Below are 15,534 nucleotides of genomic sequence, written 5' to 3'. Positions count from 1 at the left end.
TCACAAGGGCCGTGTCCTTACTACATGCCCCTTTTTCATCAGTGTAGTGTACCACACCGTAGTACCCATTATAAACATTGCTACACAATAGTAGTGCCCCTTGTACAATGCCCACAGTAGTATTGTCCCCTATACAAGGCCCACAGTAGTAGTGCTCCTTATGCAATGCCCACAATAGTAGTGCCCCTTATACAATGCCCACAGTAGTATTGTCCCCTATACAAGGCCCACAGTAGTAGTGCTCCTTATGCAATGCTCACAGTAGTAGTGCCCCCATGCAATGCCCGCAGCAGTAGTACCCCTTTATAGAATGCCCACATTAGTAGTGCCCCTTATACAATGCCCACAGACTGCATTGTATAAGGGGCACTTCTATTGTGGGCACTTTCACATTAGCACATGTACAAAGTTCAGTAACTTTGTAACTGGGTGGCAGTGCTGAGAGTGTGGTGGGTGCCGTCACGTCATTATTGTATTCTGTCCAGCATGGAACACCCGACACCGTCATAACAAGCACAACTTACCTGTGTGTGCACTGCAGTGGTCACTCAGCTCAGCAGCAGTGACCCAGGGAGGAGATGTCCTGGTTCTGGGTGCTGCTCTGCTGCTAGGCAACAGATCGCTGGCTGCACTGGTATCAAGCTGGGGTATACCACGCTGGATGCACTGAAATTATTCTCTGGAAATCAGCCGAGTTACCCCTAACTTTTATAAGGTAAATTGTCAGCCTCTGCATTGGTTTATTAAAAATACCTTCTATGACATTTGCCAAAATAGGAGCTCAAACCTACCAATTTCTCTCTGGCTATCAGGACATGCCATGAATAAAATAAAATAGTGGCAGGAAGGGGATGTATTTTTATGCAGTCCAGCGCCAGCAGTAGCTGCAGAGGGCACTTGTCCAGATGGAAATACAGTCAAAGGTGAAGAGGTGGGCAAGAAGGGGAGGCAGACGTGGAGGCGAGTGCGTAGGTGGGTGAGGACAGAAGGTGGGTGAAGAGATAGGCAAGAATGCATGCTAGTAGCTGGGAGAGAACTGGAGGTGGGCAAGGACTAGATGCAGGTGAGGAGACGAGTGAGTAGAAAGGAGTGGACTGGAGGCAGGTGAAAAGGCGGGCGAGTAGGCAGGAGAGGACTAAGGCAGGTGAGGAGGTGGGAGAGGACTGGATGGGGACAGGGAGACAGGTGCGGAGGCGTGCTGGTAGGCAGGAGAGGACTGGAGGTGGGTAGAAGGGAGTGGACTGAAGGCAGGTGAAAAGGCAGGCGAGTAGGCAGGAGAGGGCTAAAGGCAGATGAGGTGGTAGGAGGGTAGGTCGGAAAGGACTGGATGGGGACAGGGTGACAGGTGCGCAGGCGTGTTGGTAGGGAGTAGAGGACTGGAGGTGGGTGAGGATTGGAGGCAGGTAGGTGGGTAGAGTGGAGCGGATTGAAAGCAGGTGAAAAGGTGGGTGAATAGGCAGGAGAGGACTAAAGGCAAGTGAGGAGATGGGAGAAGACTGGATGGGGATAGGGAGACAGGTGTGGAGGCATGCTGGTAGGCAGGAGAGGACTGGAGGTGGGTAGAAGGGAGTGGACTGAAGGCAGGTGAAAAGGCAGGCGAGTAGGCAGGAGATGACTAAAGGCAGGCGAGAAGGCGGGAGGGTAGGTGGGAGAGGACTGGATGGGGACAAGGAGAAAGGTGCGGAGGTGTGCTGGTAGGCAGGAGAGGACTGGAGGTGGATGAGGACTTGAGGCAGCCAGGTGGGTAGAAGGGAGTGGACTGGAGACAGGTAAGGAGGCGGATGGGAAGAGGCAGGTATTAGGCAGTGAGAAAGTGGGTGGGAGAGGACTGGATGGGGCAGGGAGATGGGTGAGGATGCTTGCTAGTAGGCTGTAGAGGACTGGAGGTGGGTAATGATTGGAGGCAGGCAAGGAGGCGGTGGGTATGATGGGAGCTCAGTTGTAAGGTGAAAAGTTTTTAAAAAATTTATAATTTCAAGATGCTATCTGTCTTGAATTAACACTTTGGATAGTCCGGAAATCAGGTCCTCTGAGTAGTAATAATAATTATAATAGGTTGCAATCAGACTTCCCTAATTCTCTCTCCCCTCTTGTCTGTCCTCACCTCATTGTTTCAGACCTCCCTTGTAGCTCACTGCTTCATGTTCTAATGCTGGTGACAAGTAGTACCTCAGTCCCAACATCTCCCGCTCATGGCTGTACTCCCCCCGCCCCTCCCCCCGCGGCTTTACTCCTGAGCCCCCCTGCCCCTACGTTTCGCAGCTGTACTCCCGAGTCCCGAACACCCCTTGCGTGCGCACATTGCTGTACTCCTAAGTCCCAACCCATCCCCCCTCCCCACGCTTATCGCTGTACTCCCAACTCGAGTCCCCCCATGCTACAGTATACACCAGCACCAGCTGCCTTCTCTCAGGATGCAGGTAGCTTTGCAATCCGACTGCAGATATGGTAATGCAGCAGGAGGCATCACATCTCGATCTGGGTTGTCCGATACTCTGCGGAACATCGGCCGGCTAAGGAGACCCACGGGGTCACGCAGCCGGTCGCCACATATGAGAGGAAAAAGCCAGGAAATCTCCATCATCCGACGGAGATCCAGGCCTCTTCCCTCCCCCCAAATGGCAAAGTCACACCTCGGAAAATGGAGGCCATCGCCGCCCCCTCTCCACCCACAAACGGCAGCAGACTGTCAATCACTGCCAGTCTGCCTGCGGGATCTTAGATCCGTTCTGCACATGCGCAGCACGGGTCAGGTGCCTGTGCAGATTCCAGATCATCGAGAATCTGTGTTCAGCAGTGCTGAATATGGCCCTTAATTGAAAATCAGAAAAAACATTTACATTTAGGTTTGATGTAAATGAAAAAAAGTTCTCTATAATGCTTCCTATACATGTACTATAGATATAGAAGCAAATTAATAAGAAATATTGCAACAAAATGAAATCAAAGATAAACAATCAATTAATTTAACATGCAGCAAATCAGAAGCAGCTAGCTGTTGACTTTTATCATCATATATGCGTCTCCATGTGGGTCTGGCTTAGTTTGACAATGCGCAAACACTCCCTTACTATACTTAGTTTGTACGTCCCATCCCTCCCCATTCCACCTCTCTAACGGTAAGGGCGCACAAGTGTCATATCTGTATACAAAGCAAGCATATGTATTTTTATGCAGTCATACGCACAGGATTTGTGTATTTTACACTACAGAAACAGGTGTACACACAATGTATCATGAGCCCATAAGTGTTTCTTATTAGAATTCTATTATAAACAGCAAACCCTTTAAGATGCTACTAGAAAAGTAAAAAGTCTAAGCAGCATTATGCATTAATAAATTCATTAATGTGTGTAAATATTCTAAGCAAGCATGTTAATATGATTGAATCCAACTTTTCTTTTGTTTTGTTTTTTCTTTCATTTCATTAAAATTGAATGTAACTTGCAGTTTTTTGCTTTCGTTCCTTTGCCAGGAATACTTTCTTTTATTTCTAAGTCTAAGTAAGTAACTTCTTTATTATTTTTTTTATTTATCATAAGAGAGAAGGCTTAATGTATATTCTATTGAATGGGAAAAACAGAAGTGTCATTAATAGATTGCCATACAGTACTGAATTATTCCCGTATTTGCATTTAAGCAATTAATGTAGCGGCAGAAAATAACCAAAACTATTAGCACCTATGGGAATACCACACATGTACTTTTGAAAAGATTTGATGTATTTATAGGTCCATAATGTTATGATTTTTTTCTATGTCACCTTACAACTTAATTAACAATTACCTAACAAGTGGGGCAAAAACTAAACTAATTTTTTGCTAAAGTGGTCAAACAAGGTAATTTTATTAAATGTAATTATAATTGAGAATTCTATTAAAATAAACCATATATATCACTGATGGTTCTTACTGATGCCTTTTCACGGTAGCAGGAATTAAAGTTCATTAAAGGTTTAATAAACATTTGTATGATTCACAAATCAAGGACTAGATTGAAAATGTGTTATTAGCCTTACAAAATGTATATACTGTATCTAATTTTGTTTACACAATATACAGATATAGTAAGTAAAATATTGAAGCCCTGCACAATATAATCAGACATCCCATAATTTTGCAAATAAGCCTAATTAAATGTAATCTTTTAGTAAATATTTTTTCCAAAAATATTTTAAAAAAATTAAGTAACCAGTGAGTGTTTTTAGGTAGTGAAATGCTCTCTAATATTTTGCAATAATTATATTTAAATTTTTCAGGGATATACAATTAAGATAATAGATAATGAGTGTTAATGTAACTAAATATAGCACACCGCTTTAGTTAAATGTTACATACATGAATACAAAACAAAGAATAAAAAAATACTATGCCAATAAACTTTACCACATGCAAACATGTTACCACACAAATAAACTGACTGAGCTTGAAACATACAACCCTTCCTTCACCCTTCACCACTCTTTAAATTCATAGCCGTGACCCAGTGATAAGATGGAAACAAACCTTTGGGGAGTCTTTCCGCCAAACCAAAAGCAGCCATGGTGAAAATAGAAAGAAGTGGAATGTGTGGTAAATCTCTCATGATTAATTTCCCAAAAATTGGCTTCTTTACAAAAACAGAGTGAAATTCCAAGCTTGCTTCATTTTAAACCCTGGTTTGTACTAGTACTGCAGACTAATGACTGTGTGGCAGGCCCTGCCGGATCTAAGTATATTCAGGAATTCTGTGACTAGTCTGGAGTGATAGACATGGCCAGCTGGTGTACATCTACTTAGGTCGATGGAAGTATGCAAGGCTCAGGAAACAAGAGAAAGCAAATCCGCCTAGACTTTTTTTTTAGTGGAACATTGTAACATCCATCTTGGCAGGCTAAGGATAACAGAAAAATTATCTAAGCCTGTGGTTATGCCCAGCAGTCTGGCAACTGTTTCATTATAAGGTGATTGTAGTTATGGTGCGTTTTTAAGAAAAATGAACCTGATGCAGAGCTAGATGTAAGCCTGTTTGCGAGTGTATGTTTTCACACTGAACATGCTCCAGGACCAAACATATGTAGGTACAGTATGTGCGATGCAGAGATTTATGCATTGCACTTACATCTCTACTTGCGAATGAATAGGCGTAATTGGGCTATAACGGGGAGTTCTCTCATAAGCACAATTCAGTGTGGGTGTGTTGATACAGCGGCAGTCCATGTAGCCTTGGGTGTAAGTGTAAATAAGCATGTTCTTAGACATATCTTTTGCACCTAGTACAGGCTGGGGGTCAGGGACGTGCAGTCAGAGTAGGCAGAGGAGACAGAGCCTCCCCTGTCATACTCCTGTGGTTTGATATAAAAATTATTAGAATAATACAAAGTAGATATTTCTAACTTATAAGCGTCTTCTTTGTTTATTGAAATAATTTTTATAATTAACACTCACCAGCTTTGTGGAGTTCCTTGGGACTGCTGGGAGAGGAAAGATGAGGCAGCAACAGGTCAGCCATGCTTCTTTATTACAACCAAAGAGAGGATTGTTAATGGGTACGGGCACCAGAATTGTTTTTTACAGCCATGCTTCTGTATAGTCAGACACTGCTTGCAGGGGATGTAGTCAGCATCCCGGGATGCGAGATGCCGACGGTCTTAATACCGGTGCCAAAATCCCGACAGGTCGGGATCCCGGCACCAGTATCCATACCGTTGGCATCCCGAAGGTAAGTATCGGGGTGCATGGGGAGGGTAGCATTAGCTAGCGGGGTTAGCGTTAGGCACTAGGTGGAGGGTTAGGGGTAGGCAGCGGGGAGGGATGGTTAGGAATAGAGTGTGGGGAAGAGGGGTTAGGTTTAAGCACTAAGGGGGAGGTTAGGTTTAGGCACCGGGGAGGGGGTGTTAGGTTTAGGGTGCGGGGAGGGGGAGGTTAGATTTAGGCACTAGGAAACCCCCCGTTTAGGCACCAAGGAGGGTGTGCTAGGGTTAGGGTAGGGGATAGAAAAGAACTCACAGTTAGGTTCTATGGGTGTCAGGATCCTGGCTGTCGGGATGCCGCTGTCGGTATTCTGAACAGCGGCAACCCGACAGGTGGGGTATCTATACACAACCCGCTTGGAGAGCTGGGGGTGTGGCCACACCACCGGGCGGTAAGCTGCACAGAAAGAGCTCTAATAGAGGCATACCTCTGAGTATGGAGGGCATGCCTTGAGCACTGATGGACACCTTGGATGTGTCATGTGACCAGAAAGTGCACTGCAGTGTTTAGAGATCAAAGCTCAGCAGCAAGAGAAGACACAGTGATGCAGGTAGGAGAGTGTCATGTGACCAGGAAGTGCACTGCAGTGTTTAGAGTTCAGAGCTCAGCAGCAAGAGAAGACACAGTGATGTAAGTAGGAAAATCAATGGACAATGAAGCTTAGTGTAGTGATGGGAGAGTTACAATGAGTAGGGGATAAAACAGGCTCCAAGCACTCAGACCTATCTCCATGTGTGCCTCCCCAGCCAATGACCTCACCGCATGTCACTGCTGGGGGTAGTTTTAGTATTTATTTCCATGCACACAATGCAGAAGCATATACAGCCAATTTCCATCCAACTCTGCATTAGTCTTTTGAAGCATAAAGTGGATATAAAGTAATTTAACCTGTGCTAATATTTGGTTTCCAGAGAAACTTTATCGGTGTATACATGCATTCAACATTTTTTATTTGTATTGTTTTTATTCCTTCCAGATACTCCAAAAACTATGTTTGTAAAAAAAATATATATACAGCATCTGAAATAATGGTATTAAGATATTTTTTCACTCAAATCAAGTGTAGTAGAGCAATGGATGGTATTGTGCATGGTTGGGTAACATTTAATCATCATCATCTCCTTGGTACGATCTCTAATGTATTTCCTATTGGTAACATTAAAAGAAAATGTATGCTACAATTTAGATTATGTGGACTTGTGTCTATGTTTACACTAAGACACAATGACTGTTAGGGGAAATATGTATTCTTTTTATGTCTTTATTATAAATTATCAGTATAATTCCAAATATTGACCACATTAATGATGCCCAGTGGAGAATCACGTCAATCACAGAGCATAAAACATTAAGAAGCCAATCAGCAAGGATCAACCAAAGTCACATGTTCTCAATCATTTTCCACTTGGCTATCCCCTGGCAGCAAATAACTGGTATTTGTACCCCCAGTTCTAACATGAACAAAGAAAAATATTTGTAATGAATATAAATACAGAATATAAATAAAAATCGGACAAAGTGTTTAGGTGCCGCGCTATATAAAGCAATAAATGCGCTATTAAGAAGAAAAAAGACACAAGAATATTTTTTTACAATTTTATTTTTTTGGACTCAACTGGCAATTGGCCAAACATATTGTTAACATACAAAATCATAGGCTGATGTCATAAGTCACCCATTTGTTTTACTATTCCTTTTTGTTAACTTAACTTAAGCCAAAACCTAGAAATAAACACACTGACACATGTATATGGAATTAAAAGAGGTCACAGCCAGAATTTATTGATCAAATTAAAATTTAGAATAGGTGTCAGGAAGAAAGCAGTGCTCCGAGGCCACAGCCCAATGGATACCAATACTAAATAATAGGGGCGGATCCCCGCCCAGCGCAGACTGACCTGAGGCAGGACCATCCTCCCTTAATTGGCACAGCCTAAGCCCCTCCTTTGGAAAGGAGACCTGGTCCCATCTTTAGGCGGTGACCAACTTGCCGCTCTCAAAGTAAGCTAAGGAAAAGGCTAAACTAAAAAGGGGGGGGGCAGTTGATACTTGCCCAAAGCAACCCCATTTACAGTCCCAATCAAATCCAGTAATAGAGCAGAATTGATGGGGCTCCACGTAATGCCTGTGCTATGACGTTCATTTGCCCACCCTGTGAACGCCTTGGTTAGTACGAATTATTTGGCTTGATCCACCAAACGCGCAACTTGGAAAAATGAAAGATACCTGATAATGCTGAAGACAAGCCGCCTTGGAATGAGCCCCTTCACGGCAGCTCCAGACAAAACTCTGCCATAAAATCATCAACCGTCCTACCTCACCTGCCCTTGGAAGCTAAGAACCCTGCCAATCATACAAAACCACCGTGTAGGTCTTTAAGGTACTAGGTGCCAATGACTTCAGTGTGAGACCATTGATGCCGGTGCTATGATTCGCCAGACAAGGAAGAGGATGGTTAAACCATGTAAACTAGCGGGAGGTGCGAGCGAACGAAACCTGTCACTCTGCAAATGATGCAAGGCGTCCGCTATCTCGTTTGCAACTCCCGAAACTTGCTGAGCCCTAAACTTAATATTCCTTACCCACATAGCAATGCCAAATGGCTCAACAAGCGTTAGGCTGGATCTAAGTCCGTCCCTGATTAATGCTGGCCTATATCACTCCTAAGGTATCACAAAAACAGGATTCGCCTATTGTAAATCTTGCTATCCCACAGCTCAACAGCCCCTGCAATTGGGAAAATATCTAAAAGAAGGATGATCTTGGTTAGGCCCTGAACCTGACAAATATCCGGCCCCGGCTTCATGCACCACGCCCTTACAAATTGCACCAAAACTCAAGGAACCAGACAAATCTGTAAACAGTTGAAGTTCGGAATTGGCTACGGGTGCCGGAGGCCATATCTGTACTCCATTGAATTTGGGCATAAAAACCAGCCAAACGGGCAGAATCTAACTCAGCTCCAAAGAGATGCAGAATGAGGTGATGAGGCTTCCTATCCCCCACTGTGGCTCTCCAAAGCCATCTACTACAAAACCAACCCTTACGTATGACTCTAAACACAAAACTGAGGAGACCCAAAAGCTATTGCAAGTGGCGAAACCATCTTTGCCGAAGCAAATGCTTCTGGCAACTCCCCCAAAACACCACACCTTCTCCATAGGCAAGCGGCATAACCCTATCAAGGTATCGATTTCTATACCCAAGTAAGATATGCGCATAACTAGACCCTCCGCCTTGTCACGAACCTCCAGGGCATTCATGATGACGAACAAGGCCTGCAAGGAAACAAGTAAATCCTCGCAAGGTCAGGCATCTACTCGCCCCCCCTAACAGAAACTCATTCCACTAGTGGGACACGCCAGTATGCCCTATACCCGCCTGGAAGCACCACTGCAAAAAGTAACTAATAACACTTGCAAAAGTACACAAAATGAAACAGCCTATCGTCAGACATCTGTCAACGTAATAGAGCCCTGCTATTTTAAAATCCCCCATATCTAAAGGACTCAGGGTGAATGGGCAGCAGCCGGAAAGCAGATTCGATATCCGCCTTAGCTAGTAGATCCCTCCCTTCAAAACCTTGTACTATCTCAAGTGCGTGTTTGACAGATTGGTAAGCGACGCGACAATCTTAACAGATATAATGCGTGGGAGCCCAACCCTTCTACCTGGGCAAGAGATGCTGTATCAACCCAAATTTACCCGGCTCCCTCTACTGCACCGCCTTAAAGGCGGTGCACATAAACTTTCTGAAAAAAAGGGGGGGTGGAGCAAAACGGACCGCACATGTGCCCCAACCTGTCTACCACCTCCACTTTAAACATAACGACATCTGGATGGTCATGCGCAGAATCCTCTTAGAACCTTGGACATGACCCGAGTCAAAGGTAAATGCAAACCAGCGCCAAAACCTTGCAACAAAAAAGGCTGCTTCCCCTCCAAGGGGGGGTAACGAGCCAACCAGCTCCGCAAAAAAAACCCCAAATGATCTGCGACGGTGCTTTTCTAAACACCTCCGCTACTCGTTGCATTATTCTCCTTGACCTGCCCCTGCACCGCAGACCAGCCGACACTCCTCGGCTGGGTGACAGCTCCCGCAGAGCATGCAGATATGTCTGCATCCACAGCCTGCTACTCATGACAGTGCGCGTTATTAAACATGTAGCGCTACCCACAGCTGATGCCTGCAGATCTGGGGCAGCCGTGGAAACCGCAGGCGAACTAGACAGATTTATTGATCAAGCCAAACCTCGACGCCCTGGAAACCTAATAAAACACTGCCTGCCCCTCCTATTGTGCCCTAAATGTTCCGTCGTATTGATGCCCAGCGGTACCTTCAGTTGACAAGTGTATGCCGTGTACCATGCGTGTGTATGTTAGCACATTCATGCACTCCCCAGGCCTGGAGTCAAGGTAGCATGCCGCAAAAACATACCTACCCGCCGCTCAACTCCATTATGAATGGAGGGCTCCCTCTGCCACTACTCCCTCTACTTAGATCTTAAACCCTTAAGGATTGCCAATATTCACACAGTGAATCGTATCCCATGCTGCATCTGTCACCTTAGTTGCCGACACTGCGCTAGAACACTAATGACTCCCCCATTTCCCTTTAACTTTTGTGTGCTAAGTGACGCATGAGCTTGCGCAGCCTCTCGTATGAACTGGAAGAATCACTAGACTCAGTGGATGGTAAATATGTGCTGCGTGATGGGTTAACACCATGCTCACTGGATCCTGATGTCGAAGAACCAGCCACTGTCTCCTGTGTGTTAGTCAACTGTCCCTCACTGCACAGTGCGCCCACCACGACTTGATTCAACGTCAACATAGCACTAGTGTCCTGGGGGCTTGAAACATATTTGGCAAGTCCAGTAAAACAGAAGAGAAAAAAAACCAAAAAAAAATGGAAGGGGGGGGTGTCAATGCCCGGGCTGCAGCAGGGGGAACGTACTGAGGGTGGGGGCTGGTGATACAGGGGGATGGGGGGATGGCTAATGGGCACTAGGCTTTCTCGAACCCTGGGCTGCAAAAGGGAGGTAACCCCCGTTCGCTGGGTATGGGGTGTGCAGTATGGAGAAAGGTGGGAGGGAGCTCAGAGCCCCCAATGAAAGAACCCCCCCAGCAGTGTTTGCGCTAAAATGGAGGGGGGCTGCTGTCCCTATGCAGGAGGAACCTAAGATGGCCACCGCGACACTGTGTGCAGGGCCAACTGCCGATGCAGGACGCAGGCTGGCCTGGTGAGTGGAGGCAGAGGACGGGGAGAGGGCGCCACCTGGGTCACTCACGGAGCTGCCGGAGGGCCAGGTGGGGCCGGGGGCATGAGCGCACCAAGGGCACAGGTGCACGTGAGCACTGGCGCGCGTGGGAAGCTGAGAGCAGGTGCAACATCGTGGTCTGCTGCAGACCACGAGCCACACCTGGGGGGGATAAATGACACTGGGTGAGAGGTCTGGATACCGTGTGAAGTGGCGGGAGGGGGGGCGCTGGGGGGCATGCCTAATGTGGGTTAACTCCTGGGGCAGTAAGAAAAGGGGAGGGTGGGGGATGCTAGTAATGCAAAAAAGGGGGAGGGAGGGAAGAGAAAAACGGTGACAGGAGGGAGGGATGAGGCATTGGAATACACAGAACAAGGAAAGGTGATATAAAGAAGGGGATAAGGCAGGGGCGTATCTATAATGGGTGCAGCCATAATATTACTTACCTCTAAGGAGTCCCACGTCGGCGCGGGGGTCCGGTGATGTAAAATGACTGAAAATTGGCCGCATGCGCAGTGCAGGGAAAATGGCCACCGTGGCCATTTTCCCGGTGACCAGTGCATTCATTACAGACTCTGGTCACACTCTAGTGCCCAGAGTCTATAACTCCGGCGCTGGCCGCGCACAGCTCAGTGCGCAGCCAGCCACCGGGCGGAGAGAAGGGGGCCCGTGTCAGAGACAGCACACGGGCCCCCTCCTCTCTAGAAACGCCCCTGGGATAAGGTGGCATATGAATAGTCAGTGTGATGAAAGGAAAAGAAGTGAAAGGTGACAGAAAGAAGAGAGTGAAGGTGGAAAAACAATGGCCAGTGTGATGAAAGGAAAGGGAGTGAAATCTAACAGCAGATAAAGGAGTAAATAAGTTTGTAAAACACTATGGGGTCTATGTACTAAGCAGTGATAAGTGACAGAGTGAAAAGTGATAAGTCTGTGATAAGTGCCAGCCAATCAGCTCCCAACTGTAATTTTTCAAACACAGCCTGTGAGATGACAGTTGGAAGCTGATTGGCTGGCACTTATCACAGACATCACTTTTCACTCTGTCACTTATCACTGCTTAGTACATAGACCCCTTAGCCAGCCTGTTGAATAAACTGGAAAGAGGACGATGGCTCCCCTCACCAGGCTATTTATATGGGACCTCTAAGCCCTCCCCTAAATCCTACAATAGGCTTATACTACTCAAGTGACCAATAACTGACCGCACCTCCCCTCCAGCCTTTAACCCTTAACTTACCTAACAAAATTACATAACAAACAGGGTGCCTATCTATCCTCAAACTTATTCAAGTATTCGGATGCATTTGTCACAAGTTCTGACATTAGGTATGCTGTGTCAGAGATTATCTGGATTTTATAAATCTCTTTTATTCAGGAGACAGGCATTGATCATGTCACTGTAATTTCCTGCCTGTTGTCAGGGACATACTTTGATGCACGGGACTAGAGAACCTTAGGACACTGCTTTCCCTATACAGTATGTCCCATTATATCCTGCACTGACAAGGAGGCACTGAGACACACACACACACACACACACACACACCAGTCCCCACTCTATAATAATAGCTCCTAAAACACACATACTGGGGGAGATCTATCATTGATCTCTATAAAATTGTGATCAGCTCCGTGGATCATCACGACCTGCCTGCCAAGGTTTTCGCCGGTATGTATTAGTTAGAACTTGCCAGGACAGCTCCTGTGATATCAAGCTGTCCCGGCGAAATACAGTATATTCTTACAGGTTTCAAACCTGACAAAGCACATGAGGAGCCATTGTGTTGCAGATGTGAGAGGGGTGAGTAATAATTTCTGATATTGTAGCCTTTAGACTACAAAAGCTAAAACCATAAAAATATGACATTAGCTATTGGCACTCAAGCTCTAGAAAGCTAAGCCTTTTGTATCTTGATACAATTAGCCATATCACAGTCTTTATAGAAACCTATGGGAACTGCACGTCTGTAGGGAAATGGAGGGATTTATTGTTACATATTGGGAATCCTTAACTGATAAAGAAATCAGATTTATTGCATTTCTGCTTTGATACATTCGCCCACAATACCTTATCAGTAGAATGCTGGGAGACTCCTCTATCACTTCCTGGAAATGGTGCAGAGGTGAAGTCTCCAGGGGAGGGAACAGCCACCAGGAAGAGCCGCAGTAGTGCCTGGGTGTGCAGCTCCACATCCTCCTAGCTGAAACACTGAAAAGGAAATACAGCTTTCATCATGGGTCCAGCCTGGTAAGGCTTGAGAAAGCATACCCGTTACCCAAGTGGCTCAGTGCAACCCTGTTGACTGTAAAACACAATTATTTAATTGAGCCATTTAGGTGTACAAATAAACAGACAAGTAATTTTCAAGTCAAACAGTGTATTTGTTAAAAACCTAGAAATGCAAAATGTTCCAGGGGTCTATTTACTAAGCAGTGTTAGTAGACCAGAGTGAAAAGTAATAAGGTGCCAGCCAATCAGCTCCTAACTGTCATCTCACAGGCTGTGTTTGAAAAATGACAGTTGGGAGCTGATTAGCTGGCACCTTATCACTTTTCACTCTGTCTCCTAACCAGGGCCGAAACTAGGATATCTGTCACCCGGTGCAAGGCAGCAATTTTGCGCCCCCTCCCTTCCCGTACCTGGATTTTGTCCTTGCTCCTCCATAAGGCAGTGCCACACACCAGAATGCCCATTACAGATTATGCCACACACTGTAATGCCCATTACCAAAGTGCCACTTACATATTTGCCCGACACCATTTTATGCCCCACAGTAAGGCTTCTAATGACTTTAAAATTACCTGCTCATTGCCATGGGGTTTCATGCTCATTGCCATGGGGGTTTATGCTCATTGCCAGGGGTTACATGCTCATTGCCAGGGGGTTTCATTCCTGTTGTCAGGGGATTTATGCTCATTACCAGGGGTTTCATGCTCATTGCCAGGGGGTTTATGCTCGTTGCTAGGGGTTACATGCTTGTTGCCATGGGGTTACATGCTCGTTGCCAGGGGATTTCATGCTTGTTGTCAGGGGATTTCTGCTCTTTGCCAGGGGTTCCATGCTCGTTGCCATGGGGTTTATGCTCGTTGCCAGGGGGTTTCATACTCCTTGCCATGGGGCTTCTTGTTCATTTCCAGGGGGGTTTATGCTCATTGCCACGGGGTTTATGTTTGTTGCCATGGGGTTTATGCTCGTTGCCAGGGGATTTCACGGGACAAGATGCAGCTTTCAGCATCTTCTTCCAGCAGCGCCAGCGTTCCCGGTACTTCCAGGAACACTGTGTGCATTGCACTCTGCTAACAGACACTAGAGGTCCAGTAAGACCTCTAGCATCTGTCTCCTCCTTGGCGGCGGCCATTTTTGGATGGCTGTTTTCAGCAGAGTTTCGTCCGCATGGAATCTGCTGAAAACGGCTATCCAAAAATGGCCGCCGCAAAGCAGGAGACATACACTAGAGGTCCAGTAAGGATCTCTAGCATTTGTCTCCTCTTTGGCGGTGGCCATTTTTGGATGGCTGTTTTCTGAATCTGCAGCCCCAAAGCCACCGCGAGCAAGCTTTTTTCTCCCCCCCCGTAATTCGGCACCCGGTGCACGTGCACCTCTAGCCCCCCCTAGTTGCGGCCCTGCTCCTAACACTGCTTAGTAAATAGACCCTCCAGTGTTTTTCTGCATCAGAAAGGGCATTAATGCATGCACATCACCCAGAGAGGTTTACACAATACTGTACTTTAATCAGTCACACAGCATTAAAAGGAAATACAGCAGAGAGAAAATGTGTCAGTAGGTACACAACAGCCTCATGTCAGTGGTAATGAACGTAATAATAATGAAATTCACCAAACCATCACACCAAGGGGCCTATGTACTAAATCTTGGAGAGAGATAAAGTGGATGGAGATATAGGACCTCATTCAGAGTCGGTTGCGAGCACCGATGCGCTCGTAACCGACTCGATGGTTACGTGCGCAAGCACCAGAAACTCTGTTGCTCCGGAGCTCGTTACCAAAGGGGCGGCTGTCGATGTTGATGAATGCCTACCGTTTTGTGGGCGGCCGCACTGACATCATCAGTGATGTCAGTGGGGAGCTTCCTGCTCCATCAGAGCAGAAAGCTCCCTGGGGCTTAGGGGTACCCAGACCCAACCTTAGGGTCTGGTCATAAGCCCCGATGGTCACGATGGTGTTCACCATCGTGACCATCAACCTGGTTAGTCGTTAAGCTGTGGGCGGTAACCCACAGCTTAACGATCGACAAGGAGGCGGCCGTTCAGGATGCAAGCAGCCGCCCTGATTCAGTGCGACCGCTTGCATCTAACGACCGCCTCTGAATGAGGTCCAAAGTACCAACCAATCTGCTCATAACTTTCATTTTTCAAACACAGCCTGTAAAGTGACAGTTAGGAGCTGACTGGTTGGGACTATCTCTGTTCACTTTATCTCCTTCCAAGGCTTAGAAAATAGACCCCAAAATCACCATCCACTTCATCTTTCTTCAAGGGTTAAGCTGGGTACACACTAGACAATATATTGGACGATTTGTA

The 15,534-nt window shown here is 46.3% G+C and overlaps 1 protein-coding gene across 1 annotated transcript in view; it reads right to left on the bottom strand.

Moving 5' to 3' along the window:
* Positions 1 to 4,693, bottom strand: part of MUSK (muscle associated receptor tyrosine kinase) — a 208,099-nt gene extending 203,406 nt beyond the window's left edge. The window contains exon 1 of the mRNA XM_088461250.1: positions 4,506 to 4,693. Coding sequence (XP_088317376.1) covers positions 4,506 to 4,584 — 79 coding nt within the window. The 5' untranslated portion in view covers positions 4,585 to 4,693. The remainder of the gene's footprint in view (positions 1 to 4,505) is intronic.
* Between the last annotated feature and the right edge of the window lie 10,841 nt (positions 4,694 to 15,534).

Source organism: Taudactylus pleione, unplaced genomic scaffold (genome assembly GCF_031769625.1).
Source record: "Taudactylus pleione unplaced genomic scaffold, aTauple2 ptg001032l, whole genome shotgun sequence".
In the NCBI taxonomy this organism is placed as follows: domain Eukaryota; kingdom Metazoa; phylum Chordata; class Amphibia; order Anura; family Myobatrachidae; genus Taudactylus; species Taudactylus pleione.
This window is presented reverse-complemented; position numbering and strand designations above follow the sequence as displayed.